At 34.8% G+C, this 17847-nt stretch overlaps 1 protein-coding gene across 1 annotated transcript; it reads left to right on the plus strand.

Annotated features, from left to right (window-relative positions):
- The first annotated feature begins 145 nt into the window (after positions 1-145).
- Positions 146-12708, plus strand: LOC144970241 (signal peptidase complex subunit 3-like). Its single transcript, XM_078909678.1, has 5 exons — positions 146-361; positions 4986-5059; positions 5663-5739; positions 6346-6461; positions 7312-12708. The coding sequence occupies exons 1-5, from the start codon at positions 219-221 to the stop codon at positions 7439-7441; spliced, it is 540 nt and encodes a 179-aa protein (XP_078765804.1). The 5' UTR covers positions 146-218; the 3' UTR covers positions 7442-12708.
- Positions 12709-17847: the final 5139 nt, after the last annotated feature.

The following is a 17847-nucleotide window of genomic DNA, read 5'->3' on the forward strand; positions in this document are numbered from 1 at the left end:
AAACCGATTTTTCTCTGCCAGACGACTTCAAATTCTGCCAAAAAAAAAGGACATTTGGCAGAAAATCTGCCAAATTGGCAACTCTGGTCCTTTAGGCAATTGTTTCTCTTCGTTTCAATCAATTCCTGTTTAACTTTTCATAGAAAGGTGGAAATACAACAAGGGCGGTAACTCTGGTATTATTTCCTTTTACTTGCCCCGGCTTCATAAACATCAAAATGAATTCTTTTACATCTCGATTAAACGCATTATTTGCTTTCACATTAACTGTTATGGCAGCTCTTACTTTCTGCTGCTTTTTAACAACAGTATTCAATGAACATAGAAGGCCAGTCGAGTTGGGAGTTGGAAAAGTGAATGTGTAAGTAGTTAAATTCTCATACAGATGCTACCCGTCTGCTACAAAGCTGACGTGTGCTTTATAACAATTTACAGGACGGCTGTCGTTTTTGCCAAACATGTCTCAATATCGATGAACGATTATTGTCAAACACTGTCTGGCACTAAGAAAAGGCCAGGCTTTTTTATAATTTATAATACACAGTCACAGACAGTGTCTGCAATATCTAGAAAAAGTAAAAGGCCAGGCTTTTTTCTAAGGAAGTGTCAATTGCCAAGGAGTGAGTCCTTGGTAGTTGACGGTTCATCAATTGCCAAGGAGTCAAATTGGAACTCTTCAGCCGCATGTGGTGATTTCAGTCGGGCCTCAATCAGCTGCATGTGGTGATTTCAGTCGAGCCTCGATTTGCGCGCATACGAATCTCGAACCCTGTCACAGTCACTGTCACTTTCTTTTCTTCCATTCGCCATTCACTTTCACTCATCCCTTGTCAATCGTTGGCATTTGTTTTTTTAATTTTCTGTCCTTTCACGAATTCCAAGATGAGTTATGATTATATCAAACAAAAATTACTGTTGATTTCGGATTCGGGGGGGGGGGGGGGGGGGGGGAGGAACGAAGTGGCAAATCTCTGCCTTTATTTTAAAGGAAATATACTGCACATCGTCTTAATACGGAATAATTAACGTAAAACATTTGTGCAACAAGATCAATCCGTGGCATTAATAGTAAATAGTTGACGATTTACCAACTGGCAAGGTCCGTAACAAAAAGAGGAAATATGGGAGAGAGAGAGAGAGAGGAAATGACAGAGACATACATACACAGAGGAAAAAATGGCAGAGAGGGAAATGAGAAAATGACAGAGAGAGAGAAAGAAGAGTAAAAGAGAGTATTATTAATTAATATTAATACATAACATCACTCTGTGGCAATACATCACTTCATGACACTAAAGGTACTCCGTGGCAGTTAAAAGTACACATGCGTAGTTGATGAACTGACACGGTCCTTGGCAATTGACGATTTGACAATTGTCAAGGTCCTTGGCAATTGACGCTACCTTTTTCTAATCTTATAAATTACTTTGGCAGAGACATTTTATGGGAAGGCTGTTATTATTCGGATTAGAGTCTGAATAGTCTCCCTAGGATATTCGGACATGTGCTATCAACAAGTTATTCGAACTAGTCTTAATAGTCTCCGATGACAGTATAGCCTATAGTTGTTTTTTTGTTTTTTTGTTGTTGGGGGGGGGGGAGGGTTGTTTTGTTTTTTAAAATTTCAATTTGTTTAAATTATTGACAATTACATAAAATTGATGCTAATGAAAATAGCAATAATGGTATCAACAGGTAATCTAAACCCGCTTTATTTGATGTGAAAGAAATAATCATTGAACAATTTGTTGAAGTCAAGAGAGTTTTCTTCAACAGAAACATAAAAATAAAAGTCAGTCATTGTAACTGTGGTCTAAGTCTAAAGGACGGATTTTCTAATACCTGTACACAATGTCCAAATAAAATCACGACAAAATAGTACATATTCTGATAGCGTTAGACTGGTAACAATCCTCCTACAGTCCGAAGATGAGTGAGTTTGAAATGGGCAAAACATAGTTTCTTCTGCCTGCTTCTATCAGTTTGTTTATCAGACTCAAGTCCGAATTACCACTTCATTATGCAAAATGCCAAACTAGGCGTGAAGAATACCAAATAATCTGAAGAAAATGTCAATGGTAGTTTGTGTCCCAAATCATTAATGTCAAGTGATGTTTAACACAAATCTAAATCCAGCTTTTTCAAAAGCAAACGGCATCAATGAACCTAAGTTTTTTACACTTTGAACAGAAAACGTCTAACTGACAATTCCAGATTTCTTTTTTTTTTCAACCAATAAGAAACTTGTTAATCAGCAAATCTGTTCATAGACATAGTCCACCAACCATTAAAATTTTCACTACCTCCCTACCTGTTACTGTTAGCTTTATTGATCTTCTTTTGTAATTTGTTCATTCCGACCACAATTTTTGGGGATATTAATGATGGTCGGGAATTTGTTTATTTCATGGACAAATCCCTAGGCCTAGATGTTGTCCGCCCCAAAACCGAACACACCTACTATTTTCCTGTCTTCCCCATACAAAATAATACAATTTATTAACACATTTCCATAATAATAAAACTAGATCCAACAACATATCCCAATCAGATATGAAAATAACTATCAAAACAATGAAGGAAAACTGGTGGAAAATTATCTTGCACATAAATATATATATATATATATATATATATATATATATATATATATATATATATATATATATATATATATATATATATATATATATATATATATATATATATATATATATATATATATATATGGATTTTAAGTTACATAGATGTCGATGTGGATAGACAGCTCAGAGGGTTAGCATTTAGTTCCTTTTGGTTGCACTGGTTTGAATCTGCTCGATCCCTCTTTTTTTCTTTATTTCCTCCTGAGCTGATGTTAATTGTTTTCCCTTTTGTTCTGTTTTTATACTGAGCAGTTTTTTAATTGATTGAATATTTCTCCGATGATCGTTATTTTGCCTTATTATTTTTTTTCTGAGCAAGACATTTTATTTTATATGTTTTTATATAATTTTTTTTCTCTCTGATCATTTAATCCCCATCTGAATGTTTTTGTTTGTTTGTTTATTTTTATTTATTTATTTTTTGAGAACGTAGTTGGGATGAATATTACAATTTGCAATATTCTATAGAAATGAACCAAGAGAGAGAGAGAGAGAAAGATTTATAAAGGGAAAAAAAGGGGAGGGGGTGGGACATTTATCATTTGCAACACGCTGTAGAAAGAAGACCAAAAAATAAAGTGGCGGAGACAGGATTCAAACACGGCATCGATTCCGACACGCCTTCTATGAGAGGCGACTTACCCATTCTGCCACGACATCACATGAATGTCGACGCATATTGAGGATACTAGGAATTATCAGTAGTTGGTATTACACTAAAACTTTCTTATTTTTTAATTCCTTTTGTGGTACATTACATTTCTCAGCATTAGTTCTAGTATCTAGACTTATACTGAGCAGACTCACCATCTGGGTGAAGTCAATCACTCTTACACAGCTCCACATTCTTATTCACATTTCCTGGAGCATTGAGTGAATCAGAAAAGCAAGTCTTTTGGGTAGGGATATGGCAGAGTAAAGAGTTCTACACGTTCTATGTATACCAGTGAGATTGCACTTGAACTATTGTCTGTCTCATTGACTTCTTCTTATTCTTCGCATTCACATCTCAGTGTCTCATTTCCATTCATAACTATTTCATATTTTCTCAGTTCCCATCTATTTCAGACAATTTGAATAAGTTGACCTCAAATTTTTGTTTTATTTAGAAAGTAATCTCTCAGTATGACCAAGGGCAATATCTACTAGAAGGCACCAATTATTATGATGTAAGGTTGGAGTTAGAGTAAAAGTACAGTCACATCTCCATAATCTGAACACCTCCGTTCCCAGCACTTTGTCCAGATTACAGAGTCAGAGACATCTGGATAGTGAAATCAGTACCTAAAGTACTAAAGTGGCATATGTCTTTTTATTCTAAGACCATCGTAATCTAAGCCTATCATTATCATTACAGCAAAAGACAACTCTTCATCTCTTAACTGACTTGTTAAAGTCGTAGAGAAATTACAAGAAATGTAACTTGAATAGGAAAGTGCTATTCTTGATGAGCGAGCAATTGAGACAAGTGAAAAGATGAGAACAGATTGATGATTTATAAGGACCTTCAAATGGCGGCAAGATAAAACTGTCTGTCTGCCAGTCACTGGACTAAATAGTGAAATAATTTACCCACCTATCTTAACTGCTTAATTGGATGGAACAAAATTTTTGAAATTGGATTATAATTCAATCATTTTTTGACTGCATTGAACTAGTGTAAGCAGACAGACAGCCTGTTTGGATAATGGAGACATCCGGATTGGGAAGTTTCAGATTATGGAAATTTGAAAATACTTACAATTACAACACCAAACATCCACACCAGTCTTAAACGCTACCAGTACTAGAACTCGGATCAGTCTCATTCTTTCTCTTCCAAATGTAGTTGCCTCTGCTTAAGATGTATTATTCAATGATTAAGCAGAAAAAAATAAAAACTGTGAGGCAAGCATTGGCCTCCTTTAGATTTTTAGAGTAGTTGTCGTTTCCTCAGCTCTGTTATGTCAACTTTGTTGGTTTTTTTCCATGCCTTCTGGTTACACCTTAAGCCAGGCTCGTTAAAATATGGGTGAGAGATTTTGTTGAAATATTCATTTATCAGCACACCACTATTTGAATCTTAGAAAAGTAAAGTCGACTCGTAAAGGAACTGGTCACCTTACTACAACAATATGTTCCAGATCCAGGATATTGTCCCACTGACAAGGAATCCCTAATCTCTGTTTAGACTAACTTTAATTGTTTTTTTTTGTTTTCTAAGTTTTACTTTCATAGTACTGTCAAATACATTTTACAGATTTAAAAAAGTGCTGTAACTGTAATGATTAATAGAATTTTATTCTCACTTTATTTTTCAAAGCTGAGATGTTTAACTATATATATTTTATTTATTTACAGTAAAAATGTTCCTGATTATTCAGCAGACAGAGAAAGGAGTGATCTTGGAGCCATCACATTTGACCTCTATGCAGATATCCTTTGTTAGATTTACAGCTTTAATATGAATAATTCATGTGACTCCTTCAACTTTTTCTGTGAATATTGACGCAGAAAAATGTGTTTTTAGTATAAGGATAATTCTATACATAATATCATATGATTATCTTTGAATTTTAAAAAAAAAAATCTTTAGACATCCGATCATCCATTCACGGGTCATTTCATGCCACAGAAACTAAAATTAACTTCAGTTCCATGAGCCTGAAGGTTCTAAAGACTTCATTTATTGTTTGTTTGTTTGTTTGTTTTCTGTCACAGCATATTCCTTCCATTTTTCATGAAGTTATGAGGTTTTGTCTTGCTTTGTTTTATTTTATTTTATTTTTTTTTGGGTTTAGGCTTTAATCAAATAATTTAGAAGTTTAAGATAAAGTATCTATTTGGACCTGTAAGTTCTATTGATGGAGCATCAATTTTTTTTTCCATGGCAGGTTCATTTTCTTTGTGTTTTTTTTTTTTGGTTTGTTTTGGGGTTTTGTTTTAAGTAGACAAGAATGCTTTGAAAACTAACTTTAAGCATTCAATTTCAATTAATGCTGGAAAGAAAGTTTTTTGTTTCCCTTAACCAAGCTTACATTTGTCGCCTCTATTCAACTGGAATGTCAAGCAATTGTTTTTATACATGACAGCTGAATACAAGACAAAGGAGCATGTGAGTAAAGTCTAGAAAATTACTCGGAAGTGATATTTACCTTTATGGGTATAAGTCACTTTGCATGTGCGGATTAATATCAATATCTAATGATAAACTTATGACTTTTGCTTTAAAGCCTAATGAACCGTAATATTTATTTTATAAAAGATAAATGTGTGTTTAATTTTCACTAAAGAGATTGATAAATTACATTATGATATTAAATAACACACTGAAATGTGATATCACTTATCAAATTATTAACTTCTCCTTTTGTTTTTGTTTTTGTCTTTTATTCCTGGAATTAGGATTTTATACTTTGTTTACATGGCATGCCCAACATGCCATATAGTTAATAAGGAGAAAATGTAATGCCTTTTAGAAATTTGAAATATGTTTGGAGAAGACAAATTTCTTTCCGTTAGGTGATAACTTAACTCTCTTTAATTTTTTATTATTTTTTTCATGATTTAAGAACCACTTTTGATTGGTTTATGTTTAGTTATTAATTTTTTAAAAAATGGTTTCATATTATTTTTCTGGAGTTTTTTTCGGCAAAGATTCATCTTCAGAATTCAAATTTTGGCTCCTTCCAACTAAGTATTCATTGCTCATCATTTTCAGGAATTGAACCAAGTTGTATTGTGGGACAAAATCATCCTCAGGGGAGAGAACACCATCCTTGACCTTCGTAAGGCCAACACTAAGTATTATTTCTGGGACTATGGAAATGGATTGAAGTGAGTAGTCAAATGTTCAATGCTGACCTCACACCTTACTGATGAATTCCACATCTACTTTTTGGGTCTTCCAGGTCGATTTTTAAAAAACATCTCAATTCAGATTTTTCTTTTAAAATTCTGGAAACTGGCAAAAATGTTTTTCTATCTTGCTCATCAGTTGTTTTTTTCTTTAATCATTTTTAGGCATCTTAAATGTCGTAAGGGTCGCCGGTTAAGCATTTTAATGCCAAAATAAAAAATTGGTATCTGTAAAAAGTTGTCAGGTAGGTATTGAAAATTTGGCAAGTTGACAGCCTGTTTGGTGTGGTGGGGGCTGGGGGATATGGAATTCTGGCAAATTCACCATAACAGGTGCAGATCATCTGTTGTCATATTACTCAGTTACTTGATTGAAAGGTGGCTTTGAAAATCTGCATATATATGGGCTGGATTTTTGTCTTGTAGATTATTATGCAGTTGTGATGTGAAATCAGGTGCTGCTACTGTTCCCAATACGATCCTGTGTTCCAAATGCAGCTATATGATCTTATGGTATGACACCTCGAGCAGCACATAGTTGAATCCTTGGAAAATGTTCTTTTCTCACATTCTCTCACCATACACAGGTGTAAAATGAGTACTTAGCTGTTAAAAAACGATTTAATTTTGCCTATAACACGTCGTTTCTCATCCCATATGTTGTGTCATTGTTGGCTAAGGACCCCTTGTAAAGTGTTTTGAGCATGTTTAGTAGATATTGTGCTATATATATATATGTTCGAGTTAAAGTTAAAGAGATGTTTTTGATTACTTTTTCAACTACTTAAATTGCATATTTAACTAGCTCTCTTTTTATCTTATTTCACAGGGGCAACAACAACGTCACCTTAACATTGTCCTGGAATGTCATCCCCAATGCTGGTACACTACCCAAAGTGCGGGGTAGTGGTTCTCATAAGATTGTATTCCCTGATCAATATTCATCTGGAAGATTCTAGTCACACTTTTCTCTGCGTATGTGTTTGTTTGTGCGTGTGCATGTTTGTGTATGTATGCTTCTTTGTGTGTGTGTGAGTATCTGCCTATTGGTATGTATGTGAGTGTAGTTGGGAGGGTTTGTGTGTGTGGAAGGAAGTGTGTGTGATTTTATAAAGATAATGTATTTTGAATATTGGTCATTTTTAAACATAAATTTCTATATCTCACATGGAGGCGGGTTGTTTTTTTTTCATTTTTAATGACTGTTTTTCACATATGAGCCACCATTTGAAAGATTTTAGATACCGAGGCACATCTACATCAGCATTTCAGTGTAGAACACGGATATAACGAATTGGGATTCTACAAAAACATGCACTAAATTGTATCTATCAGACTATAAAAGTTTAAGGTTACACATAGTTTTGTGTGTTTGTACGTTATAATCCTTCTGGCGGATGTTATGAGTATTTTAATAACTAAGCACATCACATCAATACTTGTGCAGTAGGCTACATCATAGCTTCTGTCTCTTGTTCTACAGTCACACTCACTCACTTAGATGCCTTTCGCGTCTCGACCGAAAGATCGGGTCGCCTTGGCTGTTTCCAGTATTTCCTGTGTGAGGTGTCTCCAATATTGCCGGTCCTCTGCTAGGGTTCTCAGATTTTCAAGGTCCCCTGCCGTTATGAGACTAATGCTTTGTCCAAGTGTTGTGAGGTTTTTGTTTAGGATCACGGGGAGTGTTGTGATCGGTCTTCCTCTGAAAAGGTTCCCGTGTTTTTGGAAGTATCCCGACATGGCTTGGTTTGCTGGTATGTTTTTGTCCCTGCGTAGTATGTGACCGAAAAGTTGCCATCGTTGTTGTAAAATGTCAAGGGAGATTGGTCTTTCTTTTGTGATCTTATAGAGTGATTCATTTGAGATCTTTTTGGGGTATTTGATGTCCAGTACCCTTCTTAGCTGTGTGCGATGGAAGGCATCCAGATGTTCTTCTTCGGATTTTGTCAACGCCCAAGTGCCTGCAGTTATACAGAAGTACCGGTTTTACAAGAGCATGGTACAGTTTCAGTTTGGTTTTTCTCTTTATTTTGTCACCTCTAATCCATACATTGGTGAGTTTACTGAGTGCGGCGTTTGATAGCTGTTTTCTTCTTTGTACATCCTCGGTGTCTCCAATTAGTGAGCCGACTTTCTTTGTTCTTTTCCATTCCTCTTTGTTCCTCGATATTGTTGTAAATTCGGTTTTATTGGCATTGACTTGGAGGTTATATTTCATGAGGGTATTTTGTATGATGTCTATATTTGCTGGTGTTGATCCAATAAAATCGACATCATCTGCATAGGCGATTTCTCTAGGGATTGCATTCTCAATATGAGTCGTTGGTTTTGGAATGACTTTTCGAACTTCTTTCAGAGCGTGTTCTAAGTATATTGTGAACAGAATCGGGCTCAGACTATCTCCTTGGGGGGTCCCGATGTTACTTTCGAACTGCGTCTGTTTTGTGGCCCCGTATATCCTTGGTTGTATCTTTGTGTTGCTGAGGAGAAATCGGATTATTCGGAGCTCGTCTTCGTCTACTATTTCTGTTAATATCTCCAAAAGTTTTCCTCTGTCGATCGTATCAAAGGCTGCGGACATATCGATTCCGGATATGTTATGTGTTTTTTGAGTGCCTTTGCTGCCAACCATTTATGTGTCCATACAACGTCCGATGTGCTTCGGTCTTGGCGAAACCCGCTTTGGCTATGTGATAGATAATTTTCTATTTTCGGTCTAATTCTGTTGAGGACAATAGTTGACAGTGTTTTTCTTATGGTATTCAGTAATGTTATTGGGGCAGGTTGTTTACGGGTCCTTTCGTTTTCCTGGTTTTTGTATTGTAATTAGGACACCGCTGTTTATGTCCCAGTCTTTGTGTGTTGAGAATGTTTTGTTCATTATGTTTGCAATGCTCAGATCCAGGGAGAGGGTACCGCATTTCAGCAATTCAGCGGGAATTTCATCTTCGCCTGGGGATCTGTTATTGTTTAGGCACTTTATGCTATTTCTAACTTCAGTTGTTGTGATGCGGTTGTTTAGGTCTCTAGGGTTTCCTGAGAAGGGCGATATTTGTGAGACTTGTTTGTGAAATTTCTGCTGGAAGTGGTCAGTTACAATGTCAAGGATATCGTTGGGATTTGTTGTCTGTTTGCCAAATTTATCCTGTCATGTTCACGTAATTGGCGAAACACAGATTCAACAAACTTTTCCGGCTATCCCATGTAGTTCGTCAAATGCGTGTTGCACTGTACATTCCATAAGTGCCATTTGTTAGACCTGCCTACTTGAAAATGGTAAAATTCGTAATTCTTAACAGATAAAAATTGTAGCTCCTTTAGTTTAACTTTAAAAACCAATTTACCCTCACAAGGATTAAATGACACTTCAAAATCCTTAAAAATATGTAGTCTAGCATCAACATTTTTCATTTTCATTAAGTTTTGATTAATTAGCAATGCTCATGAAGTTCTGAAATTGGAACCAAAATTTCATAATTCTCCGAATTTTTCGTTATAATAGGCAGGTCTGCATTAGTTAGTAAAACAAATTTTGCCCTTTTTTTTTTTACAAGATATGAAAATTATATACTTGTAAGCAACAAGTCCTGACGTTGTCATTCTAGGCAAAATGAATGCGTATAGACAAAAACAATTGATCTCTGTGCCACCGAAGGAACAAAGTAGATTTACCATCTGCTTATTTCTCTTGCACTGGTGCACAAAGCATTGCTATTTCGGTCCTAAGCTGTAAGAATCAACTAAATGTCGGATGTAAGTATTGATTCAATGAACACTTCTTACATCCCTTGCCTTCCTTTGAGGCATCTGATTGTTGAATGATATTGTCACCATAAATGTTGTTTAATAATTTGGAAGGAAATTGTTCAATGGAATTTTTTTTTTCGAGTGCTTATTGTTTAATAAATGAATATTTTATTTTGAATTTCTTGCGAGATGAATTGATGCTGACTAATAAATGATGGCAGCAATGCAAGTATGCTTACCAACTGGTATGTTGTAAATGGTTGTTTGTTTGTGGGGTGAGGGAAGGTCACGGGATAAGAAAAATGGTCGATTGCTTTGTTAAGACTAAGACATGATCCAAGTTTTTAATACAACTTACTTTTTTTTTTTTTTTCCATTACTTGCATTGAGTACTTGAATGATATGCATTGCTAGATATGTTTGTGTAGAAATGAATGAATGATACGCTTTGTTAGAGGTGGGTATGTCGAAACAAGGGGGGAGGGGGGGGGGGGGTCACGTTAACTCACTTCACAAGCAAAGGGACTGAGATCAATCCCGGGTGCAGCCGAGATGTTTTCCTGACCCCCACCCCCTATCCACCCAGCAGTGATTGGGTAGCTGGATCTGATAGATCTGGCAGAAAGTACTTTGTGATAGACTATCGTCCTATCCAAAGGGTAGCAAGCAATTGCTATTGTCCGTTTCATGCTTTTGAAACTGGGATAGACTCTGGCTCCATGGGCTCTGAAGGACTACTTTTTTTTATGTCGAAACACAAAGATGACAATAATAATGGGAACAAAATTATTGTTATTATTATTATTATTATTATTAAAGCCCAATTCTACAGCCCATTGAGAATCGGTGATTTAAAGTTATGATTATGAATTTGTTATTATATTTCACATGTTGAATGACGTTGTTACTGTTGTTCTAGAACAACATTTACCTATATTCAAACAAGACAAGAGATGTTGAGAGATTGATTGGATCTCCTTTCATTATTTGCGAACTGTATGGATGACATGATAATTAAGTGCAATCTTTTTATGGTCTATATTTGAACCAATCAAAAATATGAAGGAGAATCAAAGAGAGTTTGATATAGTGATATTCGAATCGATTATATATGATCACACTTTAAATCTTATGGGTGTGTTGTATTTCCTTTCATTTGTTTTTTCATTATTTTTTCTTTTTAATTATAAGATTGTTCACCCCATTAAGTTTATAAAAGTTCTCTGTTTTAACATCATCTAATAACAATTTAATAATTTGTTTTTAGTTTGAATACAATTCTTAACTCATTGTCAGAACTATTGTGTGCTGCCAAATTAAAGAAGGTGATTGTATTTCTATGTGTAGTGTGTATATGGGACCTCATAGTATTATCGATAATTTGTAATCACCATTAACGACCATCTTTATTCACCTATCCACAATATTAGATTAAGTGCAGGAGGTGAATGACACTATTTGTAAACTAGACGTCTAGTACTGGTGGAACTTAGTTTCAAGTGTTATATCATAATCAAGATTGTTAAGGCCAGTTACTGGGTGGTGTCATTGACCTCCCATAGCGGGCAGAGGTCACGCTGTCTTTTATCCTCAACATCTGTTTTCCGAGTTGCTTTCTCAACTTTCTGTCTTTGTCTTGGAATGGGATTACTTAGTTTTGTCCTAGCCCTGGCCGGAGTCCTTGACTCGGAGGGAAACAGTCAAATGTATAGTTATAGTTTTGGGAGATGTTTTTTTCATTGTATACCATCTCTCTGTTAAGAACTGTTACATTTTTTTTTATTGGTTTAGATATGGTTTGTAAACATTTGAGTGTATTACGCTTAGTGGGATCCTGTGCTGGTGGACGAGACTTTTGGGTGATCTTAAACTAAGTACACTGATAGTGTGCTCTTGGAATATATATGTTTCCTATTTGAACCCTTCCCCTTTGTCTTGCTTTTTCTTGTGTGCTTTCAATTGTAAGGTTATAACTTTTTTTACTGTCCTATTTTCTTCCTTTTAACTGGCGCTGAAATGACCTAAATGTTTCGCCAGCGCCGTAAAACCCTTAAAAACAATAACAAACAAGGCCAGATATGCTATGTATTTTACATTATTTGTAAAATTTGAAATTAAAATTTTTAATTAATTTAGTTAGTTTTACAATCATGGAATTAGATTTTAACTGTTTATATAATTAAAGTGAGCATTTATAATTCACTCTTTAGAGGTTAAGTAGTGCAGATTTTGACGTCAATTTTGATTCCCATTCAGTTTTTGTGCTTTGTTTTTTGTTCGTTTAGTTTGATTTGTTTTTTATTGGGTTTTTAAAAATTCTTTATTAAGGTGTTGGTCAAAAGTAAATTATGGTAATGGGATGTTGGTAAATTTGGATTTGAGTGGAAATGGAAGAAATTTGCTCTTTTGATGTAGTGTGTGTATGCAACCAAATTGAATTACTTTGATTTTCAAGAAATAAATTATGAAAAAACATTCACAATTTTGTTGATTATTTGATGTCCATATAACACCAAAATAATTTCTTCTGATATTGTTTGTTCATCAAAAGTAGTTTCTTGTTCATCTAGAAATATAAAAGAAACGAGTTCTGATGCTGTTTAATCCTATGAATACAGAGATATCCTCTTTTCGGATACCATTCAACATAATTTGAAAATTTTCATTCAATTCTCCATGGATGTAGAAACATGCCCTTTCAATGTCATTTTGTCTAAGAGGAAAAAAATTACAAGAAGATAAATTCAGTAAGGGGGCGGGGGTATAAGAGAAGAGTTACTTTGTTTTAGTCAAATACTTATGTTTAAGCAACCCTATATGTGACTTTCATTAACGCAAAGAAGTTACCAATTTTTTGACACCCAAAGTTCAAGGCATTTTCTCTTATTTTCATATAATCGATTCAAAACTTGTGTAAAAGAGTAAGTCAATTTTCTGACCAGGTAGTACAAACACCTTATAAACTTCCTCCACTGGGTGGGGTTCCTGACCTCCCATAGTGGGCAGAGAGGCATTTACTGTGTCTTCTATCCCCCTTTATATGTTTTCCAACATACTTTCTGTCTTTGTCTTGGAATGAAATTGCTTGGTTTTGTCTTGACCCTGATATGACCTTAATATGTTGCAAGCGCCATAAAATCCTTAAATACAAATAAAACCAAACTTCCTCCACCGATCAAAGACAACTTATCAGAGAGTGCTTTACTCTCCTCTTCTCTTGTTTTGGACGTCTGGCACAGCTCAAATGCTTACATTATACATTCAAAATAAAAATAATAATACATAACAGAGATGATTTACAAGGAAAAAAATATCATCTCCCAAAACAATAACTATGCATTTGACTGTTTCCCTCCCAGCTAGGATTCCGGCCAGTGCCAAGACAAAACCAAGTAATCTCTTCTGTCTTTATCTTGGAATGGGTTTGTTTGGTTTTGTCCTAACTCTTGTCGGAGTCCTTAGCTGAGATGGATACAGTCAAATGGTTAGTATTAGATTTGGGAGATGATTTTTTTTTCAATGTAAATGATCTCTCTGTTATATAGTTATGTTTTCTTTTTGGATATATTCTCTAGACATCTGAGTGTGTTCATCTTGGTGAGATCCTGTGCTGGTCTTTGGATGAGACTTTTAGGTGATCGCAAGCTAAGTACACTGATAGTGCACTCTTGGAATCTATATCTGTTCCCTATTTGAATCAGGCCCCTTTCTTTCTTTTTCTTGGCTACGTTTACTTGTAATTCTATAATTTTTTCACTATCCCTTATTTTTCCTTTGACTGGTGCTGAAATGACCTGAATGAGTTGGAAGTTGGAAGCGCCGTAAAACCCCTGAGAACAAAAACATGGGGCACAAAAAGAAAATATTTGCAAAATGAAAAATATATTTTACAGAAAATTTAACAGTATTTTAATCAATTTTTTTTTATGAGTCATTATGAAAAGTGAACAAAATGAAGCATACATTCAAATAAATGGAAAGAAACAGTCATAGGGTATCTGTACACCAAGTGACCCAAACATCAACACCACATTCATACAACAAAAGTCTGCTACTGAATTACATTTTTATTAGATCATAAATATTATATCACATTTATCATACAGTCTGATTATAAGAGATAGGTATTATATACAACGAGAAATAACAAATCAGTGACGTTTGTTATAAAATAACCACAACCTTCAGTGAATCAGTGACAAAAATAAAAGAGCACATAATAACAACAGTATAATGTGTTGCAAAAAAAACAATTTGTCAGTTTTGCATTTTTTAATTTTTTTTTTACATTTTCACAAGTCCCTGCAATTAACCAGTAAGTAGATTCTTGACCAATCAAAACACAGGATTTGTGATACACCTTCAAGACCACTCGGTAAACACAGCTTGTTGTTTCGAAATAATAGAATTAATAAAGTTGATATTTCTCTGCCTAGTTAGCAATAATTCTCTAAATCAGACTATATAAAGGTCACACACAGTTTTGTGTGTTGCTATGATCAAGCCGGGGGGAAAAAGTGAGTAGTTTACTCAAACGTATACCATGAATGTATTTTGCTCAGTATATCAATCACTTCGATTGTTTACTGAATAATTGCATTTTTGGACTGTCCGAATCAGGTCAAGGGCGTGGTTCTCTTCCACTATAAATTTATGGTTGTGCCCATGGAAAATATGCTGTCTCAAACGTCTCATACAACATGTCTGTTCCACTGAGTTTGTGAAAAACAACGTTCTTATATCGTTATTTGGTAAAATTCAGAAACATGCAGGTTTTATAAAGAGTCAAATTGAATTAAATAACATTTCATGGTGTCTCGAAATAACCATTCAAATCACTTTATGATTTCCACTTAAAAGGACTGAGAAGAATAAGCAGCATTTCACATTATTCAAAATGCACTATTATTATTAGTCATTGAATTTGTCAATTTCACAATTCTTTTACAGTTCAAGATTTTTATTCCTAAGGATATGACGAAAACAAAAAAAAAATTATCCAGTTTATAGAACATCAACAATTAACCCTTCGCAAGCCGGATTTTACTCCAGCAGCTTGCCTTTCACCCAAAAGTTTTTTTTAAAGAACTTTTTAAAAATTTAATGAAAAATAATTGCACTATTCGAGGTAGGTCTATTTCCACAGAAATGATGCAAAGCCAACTAAACGGAAAACAGATATAAGGGAGAATATAAGAAAAAGCAAAGGTGTGGACTGCAATAGAACCAGCACTGGGGCTATACATTCCTGGGGGATCTCAGCCCACTGCTGCCTTAAGGTTGTGATTAGACATTGTATAACAGGGTTTAGGAGTACACATGTGTTACATCTTATAAATTAAACCTAGCGATGTGAGACAAAGTATGTAGAATGGTGAAGAATCTAATATATGCACTATATATAAAATTGAATATTATTAACAGTAATTGTCTTTTAATATTATTGCTTAAATATCCATTAATAAATAATATCAATTTATACAGCAAAAATCCACCGATCACTAAACAGTTATAAAGGGAAATAAAAAGATGTTTTTATTTTTTATTTCATCACTATAAAAGTGATAATGTGACATAAGATTTTATTGTGTTTTTGAGTTTTTCAGTCCTTTTAACTTAGCAGGTCGTTTCAGTATTATTTTCTAAAAAAAGATAATAGTCTACCGATTTTAGATCTAGAATTTATTTTTACTTCCAAATGACCAAGAAAAAAAAGTCATAGTAAAGGGGACAAGATAAAACGAGAAACAGACATAAATCCTGGATAAAACAATCATAGATATAGTTCCTGGATAAAAAAAAATATCATTCATCCGTCTCCCTTGCTCTCAGTTAAAGATCCCATGCAGGGCCTGAGCAAAGAAAAAAACGATAATTACTGAACACAACCACACGAAAAGGGCAAATGATAAGTGGATAGAAGACAGCAAGAGTGTGGACTGATGTAAAAATCCACTGACCAAAGCGCCATCTATGACCAGATACCATTCTAAGGGAATTCCATCCACCATTGCAGGCCTAGTGGTCTCCCCTTCTGCACTGAGATCTCTTTTCACCAGTAAGAATACATGGTTTCAGTAAATAGAGAATGGTTACTTGTAACAAAATCCATCATTGAAAATACAATGAGATTGTAACTGCATCATTGTTTTTGTTTCTTTGCTTTTATTTTTTTAAGAAAGGGTTGGGGGGGGGGGGGGGTTGTTTTTAAAAAAAACAATATTTGCCAAGTTAAATTGTTAAATGGTCCTTTACATGATGAACATCAGTCTAGGACTTAATTTCAATCAATTTTAACCGGGTCAAATGTCAGGAGGAATTTGATCATTCATATTGTACCTAATCTTAAAATAATGTAATTGACAATTCAACAATATAATAGTGAACAAAAATGTATGTTGGTTTGCTTGTTCTCCAAAATGACTACATATACTATTACCGATGCCAGAAAAGAGGAGGACGGTTTGATAGTAAAAAAAATTAACAGCTCTTCAGTAAACTCCAACTTACAAGTGTCCGAAAAAAAATACAAAGGGTTTAGTTGTTTGTTTTTAAGGGTTTTACGGCGCTTGCAACACATTAAGGTCATATCAGCGCCAGTAAAAAGGAAGAAAATGGGATAGTAAACAGTTCTAGAATTACAATTAAAATACCCAAGAAAAGGTAAGACAAAGGGGAATTGGTTCAAACAGGAAACAGATGTAGATTCCAAAAGTACACTATCAACGTACTTAAGTTTGAGATCGCCTAAAAGTCTCATCCAGTCACAAGCAAAGGGCCCCCATTAAGAGGAATACACTCAGATGTTTACAAATCATGTACATGTAAACAAAAATAATACAGTGCAAAATGGAGAGAGATGATTTACAAGGAAAAAAATATCATCTCCCAAAACTAACTATACATCTGACTGCTTCCCTCCCAGCCATAGTATCAGGACAAAACCAAGTAATCTCATTCCAAGACAAAGATAGAAAGCATTTGGAAAACAGATATAGGGGGATAGAAGACAGTAAGTACCTCCCTGCCTACTATGGGAGATCAGGAACCCCACCCAGACAAAGGGTTTAATGCAAATTAAGGGAACAGGAGTAAATCCTAAAGGAATTCTTCCCATGTGCCCGGTTTAAGACTAGTACTAAAATTTTGCAACAATCTTAAAGGCACCAGGTCTCTGTTGAAAAGATGCACACAAATCTCACAATATATGAATATAAAAAATAGCAAGCAGAAGAGATCATTTACAAGAAAATAATATCTACATGCGCCAGTCTCCCTTTCAGCAACGAAATTCCAACAGGATTCAAGACAAAAACCGAAAGGATTTATTCCGGGACATGGACAGAAATCATCATGGAGGGTGATGAAGTTAAAAAGTAAAGAAAAGGGAGCAGAAGTGAATCTTCATGGTCCACAAATGGAGGTCATCCTTTGAGTGACCCTCGACCAGTGGAGAAAAAAAATGTAAATTGTACCCATCTTCAACATCAAAAATCGTTTACTCATTCACACATTCTTACATTACAGGGGAAATACCAAAAGATCACCATTCAAAAATAGAAAATTGCATTTACTACCAGGTATTTCCATTCGCATTTATCAGAACAGACCTGCCATC

The sequence above is a fragment of the Berghia stephanieae genome, chromosome 4 (assembly GCF_034508935.2).
Source record: "Berghia stephanieae isolate SIO BIC M18660-M18661 chromosome 4, UCSD_Bste_1.3, whole genome shotgun sequence".
Taxonomy (NCBI): Eukaryota; Metazoa; Mollusca; class Gastropoda; order Nudibranchia; family Aeolidiidae; genus Berghia; species Berghia stephanieae.